The sequence below is a fragment of the Protopterus annectens genome, chromosome 5.part0 (genome assembly GCF_019279795.1).
Source record: "Protopterus annectens isolate FY-2018-M chromosome 5.part0, PAN1.0, whole genome shotgun sequence".
Lineage (NCBI taxonomy): Eukaryota > Metazoa > Chordata > Ceratodontiformes > Protopteridae > Protopterus > Protopterus annectens.
In genome coordinates this window covers 256,652,687-256,674,045 of record NC_056735.1, presented here as the reverse complement: position 1 = coordinate 256,674,045, position 21,359 = coordinate 256,652,687, and the positions used below count along the sequence as shown (strand labels likewise).

The 21,359-nt window shown below is 37.8% G+C and overlaps 1 protein-coding gene across 1 annotated transcript in view; it reads left to right on the top strand.

Moving 5' to 3' along the window:
• The window catches only part of RSPH1 (radial spoke head component 1), a 607,409-nt gene that overhangs the window by 444,886 nt on the left and 141,164 nt on the right, over nt 1–21,359 (top strand). The window contains exon 7 of the mRNA XM_044071826.1: nt 13,643–13,766. Coding sequence (XP_043927761.1) covers nt 13,643–13,766 — 124 coding nt within the window. The remainder of the gene's footprint in view (nt 1–13,642; nt 13,767–21,359) is intronic.

The window sequence follows — 21,359 nt, the reverse complement described above, 5'->3', positions numbered from 1 at the left end:
TAAAACTGCTGGTGTTTCTAGACAAAGGAAATGGAATTTCCTCCCTCTCCATATTATTTACTTTCATGACTTATCAACTTGACTTCTGTATTGCAGCTATCATTTTAGTTGTCACGTCTTCATTTAAGGTGGTAAAATGTAAAAGAAAAATACAAACTGCTAAACAAATCCCAACCAGCAAGTGGTACAGCTAAAAATAATTCCGACAGGATGTATGTATAATTTAAAACCAAATTTAATGAGCGCTTTTGGTGAGGTCAATGCCTCCCCTTCATCAGACAACATACATCATAACCACAGCATCTTTATACTAGTGAACCTTCCTTACTTAATTACCCAATTAAACAATTATCTTTATTAAAGGTCCACTTCTATATCTTAAAAACATTCAAAAATCTAAAAGTCATATATCAGTAAATGCTTTCAAAAACCATCTACTTAATAAATGAAACCATTACTTATCCCGGTACTTTTTAGGTACCGTTAATTAAACGCGAATGTCTTAGGACTGACAGCCTTGGCTTGTAAATATATAGATGCCCGTATTTGGACACTCAACAACTTTACCTTACATTTTTTATGTGTTCAACAACTAGCTTACAGATTGTTATACTTGTCTATACCGTACCCAGATGTTAGTACCTTCATATTAGATATACTCATACTCAAAAAGCCCTAAATTAATTCAGATAAAACAACAATCCATTATTTTTAAAAATATAATTTAAAATCTATGAATACCTTTCCTTGCCAATGTATACATACGTATACTCATAATTTAACATTAAAATCATCAAATAAAAATTATTTTATTTAAATATAAAAAAACACATTCTACTTGGAATTTCGCTGATTTTAATAGAGATGTGTGTACAAAAAATTCTCTAACATATTTTAAATAATTTATTTGTGCAATCAATTGTTTTAGCCCATATATTTAATTACTAAATTCATATGTCACACAAATTTAACGCCATGCTTTTACCTACACAAAGCTTTTAATTTCAAAGTACTTTTTATTGAGACATACTCATTTAGGCCTGGTGGAATATGGGCTGATGTCCTAATCTGCCATCTCATTTCATTCCCCTCTAACTTTAATTGCCACGGACCACCTCTTATGTTACATTGCTGCTGTTGAAGTATTATATATTGGAATCTATGGTTCTGCTGCTGTTGAAGTATTATATATTGGAATCTATGGTTCAGATAGTCCACTATGTGTTTAGCTAAAGCATTTGTTGTGTCCTTTCTATTGATGCAATATTGATGTTCATAAATCCTTTGCTTAATTTTTCTTTCCGTCTTTCCTATGTAGTATGATGTACAACCTTTAATAAAGATAATTGTTTAATTGGGTAATTAAGTAAGGAAGGTTCGCTAGTATAAAGATGCTGTGGTTATGATGTATGTTGTCTGATGAAGTGGAGGCATTGACCTCGCCGAAAGCGCTCGTTAAATTTGGTTTTAAATTATCCATACATCCTGTCAGAATTATTTTGAGCTGTACCACTTGCTGGTTGGGATTTGTTTAGCAAAACATAAAAGAACTTTTCTTCCATAGAGAAAATAGATCTATATCTAGGTCTGTTTCAGAGGTCTTCCACTCACACTTCTGTCTTTGCAATGGAATACCTAAGGCTTCTGGATCTCATGGCAGCTATGATTCTTATGATACTCCCGGCAAGAATCCACATGAGAAATATACAATGGGATCTGAAGTCTCTCTGGTCCCAGCACCAACACCTATTATCTTTTCAAATCCCAGTTCTGGGACTTGTCAAAAGAGAAATCACTTGGAGAAAGCAAATATCCCTAAATCCAGACCCTCCCCTCCACTGCTCCAAAGCAATCGGTCACCACAGACAACTAGAATTTTGCTTCAGGAGTAGTTTCAGGAGGGATAAAATGGAAGGTGTTTGGGACACCAAGATGTGATGCAAGCATATAAATATAAAATAGATGCTTTCTCTAATAATTGCAATCAACTTTCTGAATCATCTTTGGTCCCCTGGACTTCTTCATGTTGCTGCAGACAATACCACTGTCATGTGGCATATCAACAGGAATGCTGTAACATGGTCTTACCCTCTTTACAGACTAGTCATGTTAGCTCAGGATATAGCTTTACAGCACAATCTCACTCTGTAGGCATCCTACATCCTGTCAGAGCAGAACTGTGTGGCAGACAAGCTGAGCAGGACAAAGGCACATAGTTTTGCTCCGAAAGGATGTTAGAGCAAAACTGTCAGATCAAAACTGTGTAGCAAGCTGAGCAGAACAAAGGCAGACCCTGTCAAATTGAAACTAGATAAGGGGGGGGGTTCTTCCAAGATTTGATCAATATGTGGGAAGTTCCTCAAGTAGACCCCTTTGCCTCCTCCCTGAAAAATCAGATGGCAAAATTCTACTCCAGGAATCCATACAAGAAGTCCTGGAAGACAAATGCTTTTCTTTTCCTTGAACAGAAATGTTACTGTATGTTTTTCTGCCCTTTCCACTGATATCCAGGGTACTTTCAGAAAATTCAGAAGGAATTCCTGAAGGTGATTGTGGTGACCCCCTTTTGGCCCAGGCAACAGTGGTTCTCCCTTCTTTTGGAAATGGCCAGGGGCAATTGCTACAAGTGTTCTGACATAATGCATCAACTTACACAAGAACAGCAGTGTTTGATACACCCTGACCCAATCAACTTCAGCAGATTCTAATGTTGGCAAAAAAGCCTGCTACTAGAAAATCATATACAAGCAAATGGAAAAGGTTTTCTAGATGATGTCATAAATTCAAAGCTACTTCTTCACTGGTTTTGCAATATTTGTGTGAGTTATTATACTTTGGTATTTCTTACTCATCTAAATAAGATTTGTTTACTGGCCGTTTCAGCATGTCTGCCCATGGATCCTCCTCTTTCAATGCATTCTCATGTGGAAATGTTTTTGAAAGGGGTTTTGCATAAGCGATTCCAAGAAAACTGGTGGTTCCTCCTTGGGATTTTAATTTTGTGTTAGAGAAGCTAACACTTGCTCCATTTGAAGCAGCTCATCATGCTGATTTGAAACTCTTAACATGGAAAACTCTTTTACTGATTGCTCTTACTTCTGCAAGAAGAGTATCTAAGTTGCAAGTTCTTACAGTTAGTCAACCCTATGTAATTTTCCACAGAGACAGGGTTTCTGTGAGAATTATCTTTTTTAATACCTAAAGTGGTATACAAGTTTACTTTAAGACAAACTATTCATCTCCCTGAGCTTTTACTTGATCCCAAAATTGAGGGGGAAAAGTGCACTCCTTATCTTGGATGTCCACAGACAACTTGGGTACTACTTTGTCAGAACAAAACCTTTCAGATCTTTAAATCACTTGTTCATCTCTTGTGAAGTTAGTAAGAATAGACAGCTTGTATGAAAACAGACTGTTTCCAAACAGATGTGTCAGGCTGTTACCTTTTGTATTCTCACCACAGCAAAACTATTCCATATAGAGTCAAGGCTCACTCTACCAGGGTCTTGGCTTCATCTATGGCCTTTCAGAAAGGGTTGGATTTTAGAAATATTCAAGAAGCAGAAAGTTAGTCCCCCATACATACTTTTACAAAGCATTTCAAGCCTGATTCCTTCTCTAGGTCTGATCAGGCTTTGCTAACATTACTCTCCAGGGACTCCTGGACCCTTTCCCTTCCACCTCCCATATAGCTAAGGCAGCAATGATCAATATGATGAACATAACATAGTTGTGTAAGTAAACTTCCCATAATAGTAGATGTTCAATGGTCACTGCTACATAACAGCTTCCTCCCTCCCCCCTTTCATTTTTTTGATTATGCCAAGGTGTGTGTGTGTGTGTGTGTGTGTGTGTGTGTGTGTGTGTGTGTGTGTGTGTGTGTGTGTGTGTGTGTGTGTGTGTGTGTGTGTGTGTTTATATGTGTGTGTGTATATATATATATATATATATATATATATATGTATATATATATATATATATATATATATATATATATATATATGTATATGTATATATATATATATATATATATATATATATATACATACACGTATATATGTACTCAGCATTTCTGCCTCAGTTGGCATGAAAGCTCTGAAGGGTTTGGTGCTCAATGCTCTGTTTTTAGCAGCTCAGGTCAAGCTGTCTAATGGTTTTCACCCATGGAAGGTGCCTTGAATCTTTGGAAGCTGGCTGGCTGTTATATCCTTGGCAGGATATATGCAGAACCAATCACTCGAACATGTACTGTTATAATAAGTTTACTTACACAATTGTACTTTCTTTGTTTTATGACATTATTTCTTGCATTACTAGTGTATTTTCAATTAAGGTGATAATTATTTCTATATTTTTTTTTTTTTTTTGTCCTGGGTGGTTAGATATTCTTGTAAAGGTTGTTCATGCCTCTCATTTCCCGCCATATCGTTTCTAAAGTCATCATTTCTGTTTCAGGTTCTCTGGACTCAGGCATCATTATTTGCTTGAATTCCTTCCCCTTCTTCTTTTGAGTCTTCTGTTTTATATTTTTAGTTGACACTCAGTTCTTTTACTTGTTTCCTTCTTAGTTTCAACTCCTGACAAGTAGGCACTTCTGAATTACTTTATGTAATGCTCTGTGCCATCAGAACTCTGAGCTTATGCTGTTATCAGAGCGGCACCATACTGGAAGTAACCCTTTTGCTTTTCATGTATGTAGGGCTATCTGTAGAAAAAGTCACCATATAAGCCCTCCTATTACTTCCAGAATGTACCTTCAATCTAGCTACCTTTCTCCATCATTTCTTTCATAACTTGAATGGGAGGGAGAACAAATTCTGTATATTCTAGTTATGCTTTTGCAACTTGTCAGTATTCTTAGGTATTATTTTGTCAGTATTAAGTTCTTTAGGAAATGTTTACAGCTGTGGAATTCATAGTTTGTTTGCTATTTACTTATTGGGCCTGGAAAAGGACAAATTGTGTCAGTTCAGACAATTCCAGTTGATTGTTCCTTACTGTATCTTTTCTTGCTATTCCCACCATGGTAAAACACTTTCCAGACAGGGTTAAGGCACATTCTAATAGAAGCTTGTTTTATTTGATGGCATATTGGAAAGGTGTATAGTCTAGAGGCAACCACATGGTCCTCCATACATACTTTTACAAAGCATGACATTCTGGATACCTTTTCCAGGTCCAGGACTGGCTTTGCTAGGAGTATTCTCCAGGGGTTGCTGGACCCTTACTCTTTCTCCTCATGGGTTGGAAAAGCCTTATTAATCAACCCAATACCCAAAGGCTACTGCAGCAGTGAGAATGATGAGCATGTTATACTTGTGTAAGTTGCACTTACCATAGCAGTAGATATATGAATTTCTCACTGTTGCAGTAGCCGTACCCACACTTCTTTCTCCTTCTACTGTATGTAGTTAGATTCAATGTTGTCTTTTCCTTCTGGGTTCAACCTGTGGGTTATCAGATCCAACTTGGATCTGATACCAGCCAACTTCCAAAGACTTCAGCTCTCCAAACACTACCTCTTCTACATATAACCCCTGCCCTATTCCACCAGAGATACCTCAGATCTAGTTTGCCACCATTATGGACAGTTGCTCAGTCATGTGCTCAGTTCACTGTATCCTCTGTGGATAATGTTTTTTGAGGGTTTGCTATCCCATTCTCGAATCAACTCCATAAGATATCTGAATCACATGTTCGGAAATCTCAACACCGAACACAAAAAATGTCAAAGGCAGCATTTTAGTAAAGTCGAAATTTTGAAAATGTCAACTTTAATGAAATGCTGCACTTCCGCTCAACATTAACAAACACTTTTGCAGGCAACCAAGCCCCCCTGCATCCCCAATGTGGGAGGCTGCACCCCCCCCATACACCCCCTACTTATATATGAAAACTCCAAGATCGCACTACAGTGAGGGAAAGGGTATATTTTCTGATCCACACTATAGTGCGATCTGCACCACAATGTCGAACCTTACAACAGTGAATGCTCACTGTTGTAAGGTTCGACATTGTGGTATTCAGAATTTCAGTTCTGCCAAAGGCAGTTTTGCACAAATGTCAATCACACGTGCGATCGACAAAGTGATTGTAAGTGTATGCTCCTCTACGTGCTTTTTTTCATTGGGTTAGTTAGGATTGTGGTATTTACTGTGTGAGCTAGGGTTAGTTTAGTAGGTGTTGGTTAGATTAGGATAATGAATAGGGGGTTTAAAAAATGTATTTCTTAAGAGCATAAGTATCTTCTCAGATCGTCCATGAGCCTTGGGGCTGTTCATCTTGAGTCCCCTTGTGCTATTTGTGAGGCTTTGGCTCTTGCACCATTAATGAGAGGAGGGCTAAACTTACTCTCAATAGTCTTCTGCCTTTAGTTGACTCTTTGTTGGCCTTCTGTAGTAAAGAGAACAAGTCTGGTCAGAAACAGGCTAAAGACCCCAAAGTTTCCAAAGACGACCATAAGTGGTTGGCCCTGTTTTCTTCTGTGACTGTGTCTGGCTTGCCAGCTCCAAAAGTCCCCCAGCAGCCTCGGCTCCTCAGAAATTATCTCCTTCAGGTCTGGAACCTTGGAGTTGGTCTCCTTCAGCTCTGGTTGCTGGCTAGGCACCTTCCACTGCCATTAATGCACCTATCCCTTTCCTGTCAAGGAGGTACCTTCTGGGTGGACATTTTCTCCTTTTTTCCACTTTACTTAGCTGGAGGTTTCACGAGTCCTCCATCTCCACGTGGGATCTGAGGTTCCCCAGCTTGGATCCACAGGCTTGATTCATTATCTGGTCAGTGATTCTCTAAGGCCCCCTCAGTGGCTTTGTCAGTTTTATTATCTCTGAGAGCTTAAAGACATTAGAATTGGAACAGTTGATATGGTCCTTCCTACAGGCCCAGATCGAGTTAGGACTCATTCAGTCAGCTCCAGGCCCCCACCACGAAGCTTCATCTCCTACATCTTGGTTTCCTCCCTTGGGGCCTACTGATCCAAAGTCCTCAGAACAGGTTATATTTTATTTCTTAGGATGAGATATGACAGCTTGTTTGATTTTGACTCTGATCCTACCTTGGTTTCCTCAACTCCAGCAGTGTCAGAGTCAGGTGGACCTCAGCAGCTGACAAGCTGAAATAGGGATCTGCGGGTCAGGTTTGACAATCTCAGTTTCAGGGTCATTCCTGCCACTTAGGGCCTCTGCTCTCAATAGTTCAGCTCTAGTCCTGGCATTAGCACAGGGTGGAACATTTCCAAATTCTGTTGCATCTCTGGGGGTCTTCAGACCCTATGTCAGCTGGGTCCAGCTTTTGCCTCTGTTTTTGATGTCATAGAATGGATTTAAGGAGAGAGAATGGCCCAGTATGACCAGTTCCCACCATCTTTCATGTCCATGCCCCTGGCCACTTAGCTTGCTCTGGGACCCTGGGTGGTCCCCGATCTGCTCTTCCTGTACGGCCTCCAGCCTGTTTCTTTTCCCAGGAGTCTCTGGGGTGGGAAGTGTCTGGTAAGAGATGGTGCAACAGGAAGCACTTGGACTTGCCAGAGGAGTCCCTCACTGAAGACACTGATCTTGAAGAAGCAGTGGAGCCCTCCAAATCCCCCTGTGAAGATGCATGTTTCGGCAATCTTTTGGAACTCCTTCACTAGTTTGGTGGTTGGACTGATGAAGCCACTTCTCTGGAGGAGTCAGTGTTTTAGGTTCATAGAACCTATGAACCTAAATATCAGCAACACTGGAATAAGGGTTCTGCCATGGATATAATCTTGGTGGCAGCAGCCACTAAGAAGGACAATTTAGAGGAGAGTTCCTAGCTCCATATCCTGAATAGAGCATCTCAGGTGTTGGACTGCTTAGGGAGGTGCATCTGCACCTCAGCCATGTTCATGCTGAGGGCGTTAAATTATCTCACTCATTTGGCCATGTTTCAGTAGGACATTATGTCAGAAGTCTCAAGAGCAGAGAAGACACAGCAGACTCTGTAGTCTCAGAAGACTATGGAGACTCAGTTGTCCACCCTCTTAATCCATCTGTAATGTGTCCATTCATCTGCTTTCCAACTCAGCTGATGCCATGTCCTAGGGTGGCTAACACCAGCCTCTCTATGCATCATCATCATGTTTGGATGAGGCTGTGTAACTTTGTGGACTGCCTTAAGGCATCCTTTATTAGCACCCCATTAGATGGCTTGTCTCTTTTTGAGCTTAAAATTAAGGACATTTTTACCAGGAGTGAGCAAGATGTGAAGACACTGTCTGCCATTGGAGTTCATTTTGCTACCCCTCAGTGGTCCTTTTCTTGGAACCAAGGGAGTAGTAAATGTCTCTTTTTCAGAAAAGCAGGAAGGGAGCAACCACAATGAATGCCACTCTCATGGCTGGGGTGTTTTGAGAACCAGGCTTCCATGATGGTTTCTCCGGGATTCCTTTTAAGTGACCCTGAAGTGTTGCCTGACTATCCTGATATACAGGCAGTCAAAGGTCGATTGGCTCAACAACCAAGAACTTGAGAGTCTAGACATGTGGTTGCTGAGTCATATCCAAAGGCTATTCAGTTACATTTTTACAAGTTACCAGTATGAGTCCCAAATGGCTTAGAGACATTCCACCCTGTCAGAGAAGAGCAGCAGCCATCAAAATTCAGAAGCTGCTAGCAAAGTGAGTCATCCAAGAGATCCCACCACACCAATGAGGATTCGGGGTCTACTCAAAAAGAACAAGGACCTCAGGGCAGTCCTTTATTTGAGTGAGTTGAATCAGTTTGTGAAGCAGACCAAGTTCTAGATGGTCATGGTACAGTGCATTTTGCTTCTCTTGAGGGGGGATGACACTTATCATCATATGAAGAGTGCAAAAGGTGGTCCAAGAGATTTCTGCACTTCCAGCTGTGGACAGATTATTACCAGTTCAGAGCACTACCATTTGTTCTCACCACTGCTCCCCAAGGTGTTCCCCAAGTGTATGGCAGTCTGGCTCAGGTTACAAGTGTTCCAGGTCTTTCCCTACCTGGAAAACTGACTCCTAACTGCCCCATGAGAATATCCCTAGTCAGGGACATCTTACTCCAGCTGTGCTGTTCCTGAGGGATCATAGTCAAATACCAAAAGTCCTGTCTCCATCCAGTTCTGTCCTTGGAGTTCATAGGTTGCCATTTAGACATAGTAAGATGCGGTCCGGTTCGATTCTCAGTTAGAGCGTCTTCTGCATGGAGATATGCGTGAATGGGTGTACCTTCATTGAAGGTTGTGCATCAGGGCTGATAACTCGGCACGTAAAAATCAACAACCAATCATTAGCGGACCGGAGTTCCGCTGAGGCAACTCCTAACCGGGAAAGGCCGAAAGACACAAACATCCCAGATCACCAAACTTCTGCAGTCCAGAATATTGAACCTTCAGGATCTGGCAAGTAACTTGATTTCTTACAGAAAGCATCCAGCTTATCTTATTCACAAGCTCTTGGGTCACATGGCAGCTGCCATTTATTTGGTCCCCTTGGCCAGGCATCACATGAGGGCATTGCAGTGGATTCAGATGGTACAATGGTCATACATAACACATCCAATGGATTTCTAGTTTTTCTGACCAGTGTTTGTTAAGATCAGATCAAGTGGTGGTTGGAGTCTCCCTTGTTGCCCACAGGGAGACCATTTGTTTTTCCACCTCCTCAGGCCATGGTCATGATGGACACCTCTCTTATCGGGGGGGGGGGGGCATTTCAAAAGGAAGACTATCCAGGACACCTGGTCTGCTGCCAACGCCAATGTACACATCAACATCTTTGAGATAAGGGTGGTCCTCCTCTTGTTGCAGGGTTTTCAGGATGTTCTTCCCAAAATCTTTTGATAGGTTTTGAAAGACCACAACAACTTGGATAACAGATGAATTTTTATTCCCATGGATGGGGATGCTCCTATATGCCTTTCTACCTTTTCTATGATAGCCAGTGTTCTACTAAAGATTCAGAAGGATTCTCCAAAGATTATACTGGTAATTCTCATTTGGCCCAGACAACAACAGTTCTCTCTTCTTCTAAAATTGGCCAAGGGCAATTACCAAAATCTTCCTTACAGCATGGACTTGTTCAAACAAGTCATAGGTTATTTGATACATCCCAATCTTCAATTCCTTGTCTTACTGCTTGGATGATAGAACCATATACCTTTTAGGCAACTCTATTCTGAGTCAGTACAGCAGGTATTAAAGGAGGCTAAACACTGCTATGAGATAATTATATTTGGCTAAGTAGAAAAGATTCTCTAGTCAGTGCCAAAGAACCAGGATCCTCAGAAGGCTCAGGTGCCTCTGATTCTACAGCATTTGTGTGAGTTGTTATCCTATAGCTTTTTTTGCTCTTCTATCAAGATTCACCTCTGTGCTATCTCAGCTTGCCCTGCCAATGGATCTCCCTTTCTACCCTTGCTCAAATCAGACAGTTTTCTAAAGGGGTTTTACATATCCGTCCACCTAGAAGATAGGTGGTTCCTTCTTGAGATCTTAATTTTGCACTGAAGAAACTTACATTATTCCTTTTGAACATGCTCATGGGGCTGATCTGAAACTCTTATTCTGGAAAATAACATTACTAATTTCTCAGATTTTTGAAGTTTTTTTTATGATGATTCAACCCTATCACATCTTTCTTAAAGATAGGATAACTTTCATAAAAAATCCTTCTTTTATGCCTAAAGGGGTTTCAATTTACTTTGAGCTACGCAATTAATCTTCCTGTTTTCCATCCAGAATCAAAAAATAAGGGCGAAAGAATTCTATACTTTGGATATCCACAGTCAACTCAGATATTATATTGATAGGGCAAAAACCTACAGGAATTCTTATCAAGTACTTATTTCCTATGAATGTTAGGAAAGAGTCAGTCAGTGTCAAAACAGACAATTTCTAAACAGTTGTTTCATCCTGTTGATTTTTGCTACTCTCACCATAACCAGATACTTCTAGCCAAGGCTATTGCCCAGCCTACCAGGACTTTGAGAACTTTGGTGGCTTTTGGGAAAAGGTGGGACTCCAGTAGTATACTAGAGGTAGCAACTTTGTCATCTGTGGACAACTTTATCAAGCTCTACAAATTATGTTCTTTCTCTCGGTGCAGAGCAGGCTTTGCTAGGACTATTCTCCTGGGGTTCCTACAGCCTAATCCTTCTTCCTCCTCCCTTTTTTAATAACCTTTACTATTTAATCCATATAGTTTAGGTTATTCCAACAGTGATATAATGATCAGCATAGTACAGTTATGCAAGTACTTACCATAACAGCAGGTATTCAAAGAGATCACTGTTGCAAGAGGAAAATCCTTTTTCTGTCCCCCTTTATTTGTTATGTTTTATGAGGGTGTGTGTGTGTGGATATTTTCCCCTGTCCCTTTCTCCTAGCAAATAATAACCACTGATTTCATCCATTCTTAAGATTTTTTGTAATGTCTGCTAATGCTTTATATACTTTGTACTCCATCAATTTCTTTTTATGCTCTATAACTTCGTGCACATGTAATCATTTGTATAAATGCTATCTAATATAATGTTCTTCTGACATTCTGCCCTCTTCATGACTGAAAAGGGGCTACAGACTAGCGCACCCATGTCATTATTAAAAATAAAAATAAATATATACATACAAACATATATGCAACCATACATTTATTCATATATACATGCAACAAAAGCAAAGGAACAGATGCATGCAAACTTCTGAATGGGAATTCACAGTTCTGGGTATTTTTTGTTATCTGAAGATTCCAGATGCTTGACAGCCACCTTTAAAGACAAATGCATTCTGCTTTTAGCACTGATGGTATTCCAAAGGAAGAGGAAAGAGTATGTATTAGTTATGGACTAGGACAACTGAATGTTTGCTATCTGCCAGTCTAATTAACAAAACTGCAACAAGTATGATATGAATATATAATAATAAAGGAATAATCATATATACTAAAATGTTGCTTATGTCTTCATTTATTTCTTAAAAAATTCACAAAATAGTAGTTATAGCTCCCTTCACATGAAGCATTTCCCCAGTAGTGAATATCATATCCTTTGACTGTGAAGAATACATATCAGTTGTCTGTGAATAAAGGTTTGTGATGATTTTTTTTCCTGTAATTTATTTCAACTTTCACACACAGATTCCCCTACCAAAAAAAAATCCATTTTCAGACTGGCTACGTCTGATATAGTCAAGCTAAGTAAATTCTGCCCACAGTAGTGTATTTCTGCATGTTTTATTTGCACATATTTGCACGCATGTATATGCACACACACAGACACATACACATATACACACACACACACACACACACACACACACACACACACACCTGCACATGACCTTGAAAAGCCCAGCCAAATCTATAATTATTTAACAGTGATTAAGTGACAGTAGTGATCATGTTCATTCATATATAGGCTGCTCCTCCCAAGGATAATCACTTTCAGACTGGGTGCACTTCTTGTTGACTGTAATCAATAGAATGACATTCTACTTACTATAATAAATTTAGCATGTTTTTCTAACTTTTTTACACAGACACACACACACACACACACACACACACACACACACACACACACACACACACACACACACACACACACACACACACACACACACAGTCTCTGGAAAGCCAAATTAACATTTAACTATGAACAATGTCAATAGCGGTCACTTGTTTTCAAAGACAGTGTGCACCCTGTTATAATTCACTATGTAGAATGTTCCTTAACAGAAAGCCTTTCTCCCACATACACACACAAATGTGTATGTCTCCTCACTGAGAATCATCAGTGTTTGATACTTTATAATCTGCCAACAGTGTTTTCTGTCAGTTCCCTGTACTATATAGTTGTTAAATGGTGTATTGGGGAATTCTTCTCCATTTGCACCAGTTTTATTGCTTACCATAGGATCCAGAGTACTGCATGGTTCTAATGTTATAAGCTAGGACCTTTGCCCACTGACTCAAAGCAAATGTTGTGCTTTCCACTAAGTGTATTTTTGCCCCATTGCTATCTGTCCTGGTTGTCTTATCAACAGTCCACACTATTGTATGTTTTACAGCATAATCTGGCACATTTTCCATTACAAACAGAACAAATTATTACTTTCTCAATGAGTCCTACATTATTTTCTGTCTCTGGTTATCATTCTATTTTTAGTGTTTTCCATTCAGCAATGCTATCCAAGCGCTTGTCATTTTTAACTTAGTTATTACACATGACGTATAACTATTTGGTGTTAAAAGGGTTGAGTAATGAGCATGTCCAGTCTTACAGTGATATGCAGTGTTAGAAATGACCATTTTATTTAATCTGACACCTACTCTTTATGATCTTAACAGCAGGATGGCTATCCAGAAAGATAAACATATTTCTAATGTACAGAAAAAGTGCTCTAACTGTAGTTTTATTGTGTGAGAAATACAGAAGTATTTTAAATTAATCAAAAGCATTCATTTTTCAGAAAAATTCATCACATGCGACTTGTCTGTGGCTTGCTGGTGGTCTTTAAGAGGAAGCTGTGCTTGAGATATGTCTTTTCATGACTTATGAAACTAAACGTTTTTTGTCCTTTTTTTCTTCAGTTTACTAATGTGCTTAAAGTATTTGTTTCTGAGTTATAAAATCAACTCATTATATCCTTTGTCTTGTAGGATAAAGCAGAGGTAGAGGAAGAAGAAGAACCACTCTCAGTGACAGTGCTAAAATGGAAAGCTGAGAAGGTTACAGGTCTAACTCTATGGACATCCCCTCCAGGAACTAGGAAAGATACTATAGGTAGGTGTAGTAAAACATACTTGAATGATTTAGAATAAAATGCTGCAACATATTATTTTACTGGAAAACATATAGACTCACTCCCATATTTTGGGCAAAGACTCGTACACCTTTAATCATTCAAAAGCTTTCACAAGTAGTTCAAATTCTATAGCAAACCAGCAGCAACTGTGCGAACAGCACAACACATAGTACTGCTTCTCATAATTAGAAAACAGCCAAATTGGTTTGAATTGGTTTGATCTAGATTCAGTGCAAGCACTGTGTCAAAAATATATGTTTAATCTGAACAAGTGGCACCATCTTGTAGTATAATATATAAATATACATGATAGCAGTATCTCTTTCTTGTACAAAAAACTCTGTTGAACTGAACTTTTTAGTACAGGAATACAGAGAGCAACTGTATGAAGTTAGGAAACTTAAAACACTGTACAATAATACTGTAAATGTGTACATTGTGACCGTAGTTTACCCTTCCAAGTCTTCTGTATCATTTTTTTCTATGAAGGTCTGAGCAGATTATAAATCCCTCATTCAAACCAGAGTGTGTTCTTGCTCTTGTTTTACTATTAAAAGACGTAATTTTCTGAGGTGAGTAAAGGAGTGCATTTCATAAGCTGGATGTTTTTATCCACAGCAGGAGCAAGTACGAGTACCCTGTGTAACTTCTCAAGTTAGTGTTTTTCTCAAAAATGTGTGTTTCCTGTCCTCTGATTCCTTCAGATATTTGTGTTTAAAAAAGGTAAAAGCAAATCAAATGTGGATCTCACCCTCCATGCCATCAGCATTTCAGCCAGAGGTAACCCTTATTTTTTCTGATGTGTAATTCTGTAGTTAAATAAGAAATGTTACAATTCTGCTTGCACCTTTTTACAATGCCTACTTACATGGCCATCCTTTTTACTAAGGAATGTGGACATGCACACACACACACACACACACACACACACACACACACACACACACACACACACACAAAATAAGACTTGTAGCTTGCAAACTAAGTCACTACAAGTACTTTCTATGTGAAATCTCAGTCAAGGGATCCTGGAGAAAATCTGTTTTTAACATGTCCTTGATAATGATGAGCAATGTACATAAGCTTTTCAACCCCCAAAGTGGGAAATGTCTTGTGTGAGTTCACAAACTAAGCAGCCATGTAATTGCGGACTGCCATTACCTTATATTTTTACTGGTTCACTATCTTCAGCAATATCACTATACATATTACATAAAAAATACGACACAGTGGTTGCTTTAAACACAGAATATAATGACTCTAGTTTGTTGATTTATTAGAGTCAGAATCAAAACAGTTAAAGACATATGACAAAATATCCTCAACATTAGACGCTGCAGCAAACAAATGGACTTGAAACATTATCAATTTCTCCATCTTTGCAGTGTAACTACTAGATGCAATATACTGTAAAACAACAAAACAGTGTTTTGTTGTATAGTTGTATGATTGTACTCACCATATGAGTATATGTTTGATTAGAGGATCAGTATTAGCTGGAAGTGGACATCGGTGCTTGACTTGACCTTTTTGCAGAAGTCAGAAATCCATATGAGTGCTAGGCAACACTGCAGTTTCAAGTTGTGGCTGTTAGTGAGAGCCAGTACATAAATAAGAGTGCAAAATGCATCGGCTGTCCTTTTTTTCCTTTTCTTTTTTTAAACTTCAGGAAGAGGCAGACACTGTTGTACAAACAAATATTTTTATCAGGATCAAAAACAGTCCACTGAAATAAGAGTGTTGTAATAAAAGCATTAAAAAACACATTGACAATATAACTCCAGTTGTATACCTAAGAAAAGGAGCATTAATCATAAAGTAATATATACACACTGCTTATGAAATGTGGTGTGGTTGATAAAAGACAGGAAAGAAAAACAAGTAACAAGATAACAATACAATGATTAGTAGATTCATAAGATATGCAAAACCAGGGAGAATGTTGGGGGGGTACCCTGTCTAACAACAGTGGTCCTGTATTCTAATATCTCCTTTTATAGTAAGTATACATATACAGTGTTCTTCATAAGGACCATTGCTGCAGGAATCATAACTGACTGGACAAATACCAAGCATTGTAGTCTCCGCTCCCAAAATGGGTAGAGTATTCTTTCCTTGTATGACAACTTCTTGCCTTCTGAAACAGTATCCATATTGTAGAAAGCATGAATAGAAGTCCAAATGTCAACCCACAAATACTCTGGATGGGAACATTTCAAAATGTTGTAGTAGAGGCTGATGATCTGCAAAGGTTTGATTTAATCAGTTAAAGACTTTGTGTTATTGCAAAATATAATACATTTAATAAGCCCTTTGGAAAGAATCTGTTGTTTAATCTGTTTTCCTTCTTTGGGAAGCAACTGTATGGATTGGTTTAAAGACACCAGAAACACCCTATGCTATAAAACAGGGACTGGCTCTTAAATGTATGCTTATACTATTTCCAGACCAAGTCTTGCATCTCTCAAGGACTTCCAAGATGGCTGCACATTGAGTAACATCTTAATTCTAGCTCTTCCCGTGTGAAAACAGAAACTCAGCACAGAAAGCCAGTGGACTTATATTTCTGCATAAATTTCAGTGATTGGCTAGTAAGTGCACTGCCTGAATGCCAGGAAAAAAGACATAGGGCCTAAAAGAAAATCAGCTGCAAAAGGTGTGGAAAAAACACTGAAAAGAATGCTGCAGCTGTTCAGCAAAAAGCAGTACAAGCTCCAGACAGGCATACATTTTGTACTCTACTGAGTACATTTTTTTTCTGAGCATCATATCAACATGGCTTTTTTCAGGTCATATTATGTGTACAACTGTCTAAATAAATGCCTTTAACAACAGGTGTAATATTGCCAATCTAAAAACAATATGTGAATAGTTTTATGGAGAAACAGCTGATAATGTTACTTATATTAACTGCTTGGGGAGCAGCATTTTGGAAGATGAATCCATTTTTAAGTGATAGGTGTCTGGGGGGGTGTGTTGGCACTAAGAGCTTATGAGTTGTTGTTGTTGTGTCTTTCGGCTTTTCCCGGTTAGGGGTCGCCACAGCGGAACTCCGGTCTGTTAATGATTGGCAGTAGATTTTTACGTGCCGAGTTGCCAGCCCTGACGCACAACCTTCAATGAAGGTCTCCACACAAAAGACGCTTTCGCTGAGAATCGAACAGGTCAACGTCTTACTGTGAAGTGACAACGCTACTGCAGCTCCACCACCGCAATATGTCTTCCGTAGGAACAGGAACAACCAAGCTGATGGAAATACAGGCAAATACCATCCACAATAGAGAAGTACGGATGTAAAAAACAGATGTGAAAACGATAACTCGAATTCTGTAAGCTTCCTTAAAATACTGCTCAACATGTACTGTTGCTGGAACCTCCGTTTATTGATAAATACAATGAAAATTACCTAGGTTTCGTCCGTCTCCACAGACTTCATCAGATAACAAACAAGATATACTGAGCCACTTATATATCAACCTTAAACAGCAATTGCCCAATTAATCAGTCCATTCAAATTGATTGCACAATTAATTAACCAATTTAAATTGTTAAAAACACATTTTTATAAAAACCCCATTGTTTAACCCTGTACATTCTAAAATACTTTAATAAACAAACAAATAAATATATGTATATATACAATCAAATCGCGCATAACTATAAGTTGATGTATAGTATAAATATATAACCACCTACTATAGATTTTATTAACACAATATTGTAAAATATGAATTTGTATGTGTTGTGTATATTTTATATACCTCTAATATATATAAATAAATATGTATATATAAATATATAAATGTATGAACGTAAATGTATAAATATAGTTGCTTAAAAATATATATATAATTACTAAAATATATATATATATGTTGCTTAAAAAATGTATATAATAATTGCTTAAAAAACTGCCCTATTGTAATCGAACTCTGGCGATGTTTACAATGTCATGTATATGTTTTAACATGTTAAATTACTAAAAATACTTAAAACCTTAATCTATAAATATATATGTAAATATATATGTTTCTAAAACTACAAATTAATGTGTATTCCAAATATATAACAAAAATGTGTCATCTACCTTTTATATTGTTTAGCCTTAAAATAGGTTTGATGCTACAATATTCGTTTAAGCCGGGAAAATTATGGGCATTCAACATAATTTGCATTCTTAACTCTTGTGCATCTAAATCATAGGTAGTAATTCTACCCTGTGGGTCTTTCCTAATTTGCAATACACCAAAAAACTTAAAATGGTGACTAGTGCAGTGTGCAACATGTCTCGCTAAGGCATTTGTGTTCTTAAGTTTTTTGATGTCATTCAAATGTTCTTTGATTCTATCCTTCATATGTCTACTTGTCTTGCCAACATAAAAAGCATCACATAGTTGGCATAAAGCAATATAAATCACATTGGTAGAATAACAATTAAAATAACCTCCTATCTTAATATTACAATGGTTTATCTTAATGCTTTTACCTGTATTGAGAATAAAAGAACATACAGAGCACCTTCCACATTTAAAATTACCTATGCGTTTGTTGAGTGCAATTTCCGTATTAATTAATTGTGCAATCAATTTGAATGGACTGATTAATTGGGCAATTGGTGTTTAAGGTTGATATATAAGTGGCTCAGTATATCTTGTTTGTTATCTGATGAAGTCTGTGGAGATGGACGAAACCTAGGTCATTTTCGTTGTATTTATCAATAAACGGAGGTTCCAGCAACAGTACGTGTTGAGCAGTATTTTAAGGAAGTTTACAGAATTCGGGTTATCGTTTTCACATCTGTTTTTTACATCCGTACTTCTATTTTGTGGATGGTATTTGCCTGTATTTCCATCATCTTGGTTGTGGTTCCTGTTCCTACGGAAGACATATTGTAGTTGGTTGCTGTCAGTTATTGGTTTGCGGCAGCTCCACCATCGCAGTTAGCACTAAAAGCTTATGAGTACAAAATGGAATTTGCTTGCTACACCTCAGCAGACATGACTTTTGGTAACCTAGAGGAAAGTATAAAACAACTTCACACAGACCTGATTAAATTAAACAAAACACTGATCAGTATATTAACTCAAATAACAAAAGGCTGGAAAAATGGAAGAAGCTTTAAACAGATATTCAGATGAGATGATAAAACTGCAAAAATCAGAGGCTGAAATGAAGAAAAGGCTGTCTGCATATGAGACTGATCAAGAAGGTATGTTTTAAAAAAATAATGGAATTAGTGGACAGACGGAGGGAAAACTTGAGATTTTCGGGTCTGTATCACAAGATTGAAACTTCAGGTAGTCGAATACCTAAAGCTTGATCCATAAATAACAAAAGCTGAAAACAGAGAACGGCCACTTCCGTGAATTTTTCATCATGGAAAAAAAATCACTTTGCTGTTATGCAGAATTTGCCCTTTTCTCCAATGTACAGCGATCTCAGAGTTGGTATATTTAGTTAGGGGAGTGTGGGGGACACAGACCCCCCCACTTGGTTTGGGTTTAAAAGTTTGTTTTTTTATACGGCCAAGCAAATTCTTTCCCTGTGTGGAAGTTGCCATTCGTGTTTTTAGGTTTCGATATTTATAGATCAAGCTTTAGGTATTCGACTACCTGCAGTTTTGGTCTTGTGATATAGACCCGAGATTCTCTACTGTGCCAAAGAAGCTGAAAAGAACAAACTGTATTAATTTTATGAAAGCACAAATAAGCAAATGACTGGTATTCCACAGCAGGAGTTATTAACTGAAAGGGAACATTGTGTGTATACTCTAAAACTGGCTATGAGAAAGCAACCTAGACCTTTAATAGTAAAGATGTAATCCTACGCAGCAGAAGGAGGTGATTCTGACAAAACTGTGGTAGAAGGACAAAGTACTAAAAGTGGAAGACAGCAGAGTGTTTCTGGAGAATGATTACTCACTGTACACCAGACAGAAGAGGAGTACATTTATTCCACTATTCAGGGAATGTCAAAAAGCAGGCATGAGATTCAAACTGCTGTACCCACCTATCCTCCTGGAGGGACAAAATCATTTTTTGATGCAGTACATGCTAAGGAGGAAATACAAAAGTTTGTCCAATGAAAAGTGAACTGTGAAACAGAAGGAGATTCTACTTCTTATTCTTCTGGTTATAAATACCACTGACAAATTGTGCAAGTGAAACTTTTTCCACTCTTTCTATGGAAAATGTTCTAGAGAAGAAGAAAAACACAAGTGTTTACTTGAAGAATTAAGAGTATATTGGAAATGATAGAGATGAACAGGAATAAAACCAGTAACTTGGAAAAATGGAATTGTGGGATTACAAAGCAATGATTATATTTGTGAAACATGGCAGAACAAGAAAATCTGGAAATATTGGACTTTTTGGACTTTGTTAAACTTTTAGGGGACATTCAAACATATGCCCTACTTCATGTCATTAATGTTCAGTAAAATATGTAGGAGAGGGGAAGAGGAGGAAGAAGGTTAACTGTAAGTAAAACTATTTTTTTCTTAATAGTAATATTTGTATAATGCATTTTCTTTCTCTCTTCTTCTTTCTTTCTCCTTGTACAGTTTTAAGAAATGTAGGAACTGCTATGTAAAAAAAAAAAAAAAAAAAAAAGTCTGGTCAAAAGAGGATGACAAAATTAAAATTGATGTACTTTTTTCATTCTTGCATGGGTTAATGACTCGATTAAAGCCTTTAGCTTGATCTAGTAACAAGTTTTAAGAGAAAGCAAGTAAATGAAAAAGAACATTGGATATTATAAAGCATTTTTCTAGCAAATAAATGTATGCTTAGTAGCAACTCTGTATCTGGTCCTCATGTCTCTATAGAGACAATCTGATAAAGAGAAATGGCTAGAAGATAATGTTTTCTGAAAGCATTCAAGTGTTTCCCCATCTGGGAGTGCTATACAGATAAGACAAAACCAGACAGCACTTAATAGAAGCACAGGTTGTACCATGCATCTTAGCATGGCTAACCTTTATTTTAGATTAACCCTAGTCTGTGAATGTGGCTGTCAGTTGAGGACACTTGTTTCTGTTAGGAGAGTAAAACTTTGATATTTGAAGATGTACATAGTTTTGTGTGTTAGTATTAAGTTAATAGGTATTGGGGGGGTGTTTGTTTTATGTTTGAGGGATTTCAATAAACCAAAATGTTTTGTAAGATGTGACATACACTCAAATGAATATGACATGAAACAACTGTAAGATCAACCTGTCAAACAGTCTATGCATGTAACACAAAAGCTGGAACTAGACACTTAACAAAAATGCTGTTACACATAAAAGGTGGGAATAATAACTTTTTAACACAAGGATGTTTTCTGTAATTTCTTTAAATGTCAGTGGTCTCGCATACAAATAGAGAACTGTATTACAAAATGTAGATTGCAAATAGCTATGCCACAGGAGAAACACTTGGAAAGAAATGAACATGTGAATTTGATAAAGAAAGGTTTTCAGGATGGTTATTCGGCAGAATACCTGTGACAAAGGAAACGAGGAGTACTTATATTAATCGTAAGAGGAGCTCCAATAATGATAGAAGAGGGGAAAAAAGATAATAATGGTA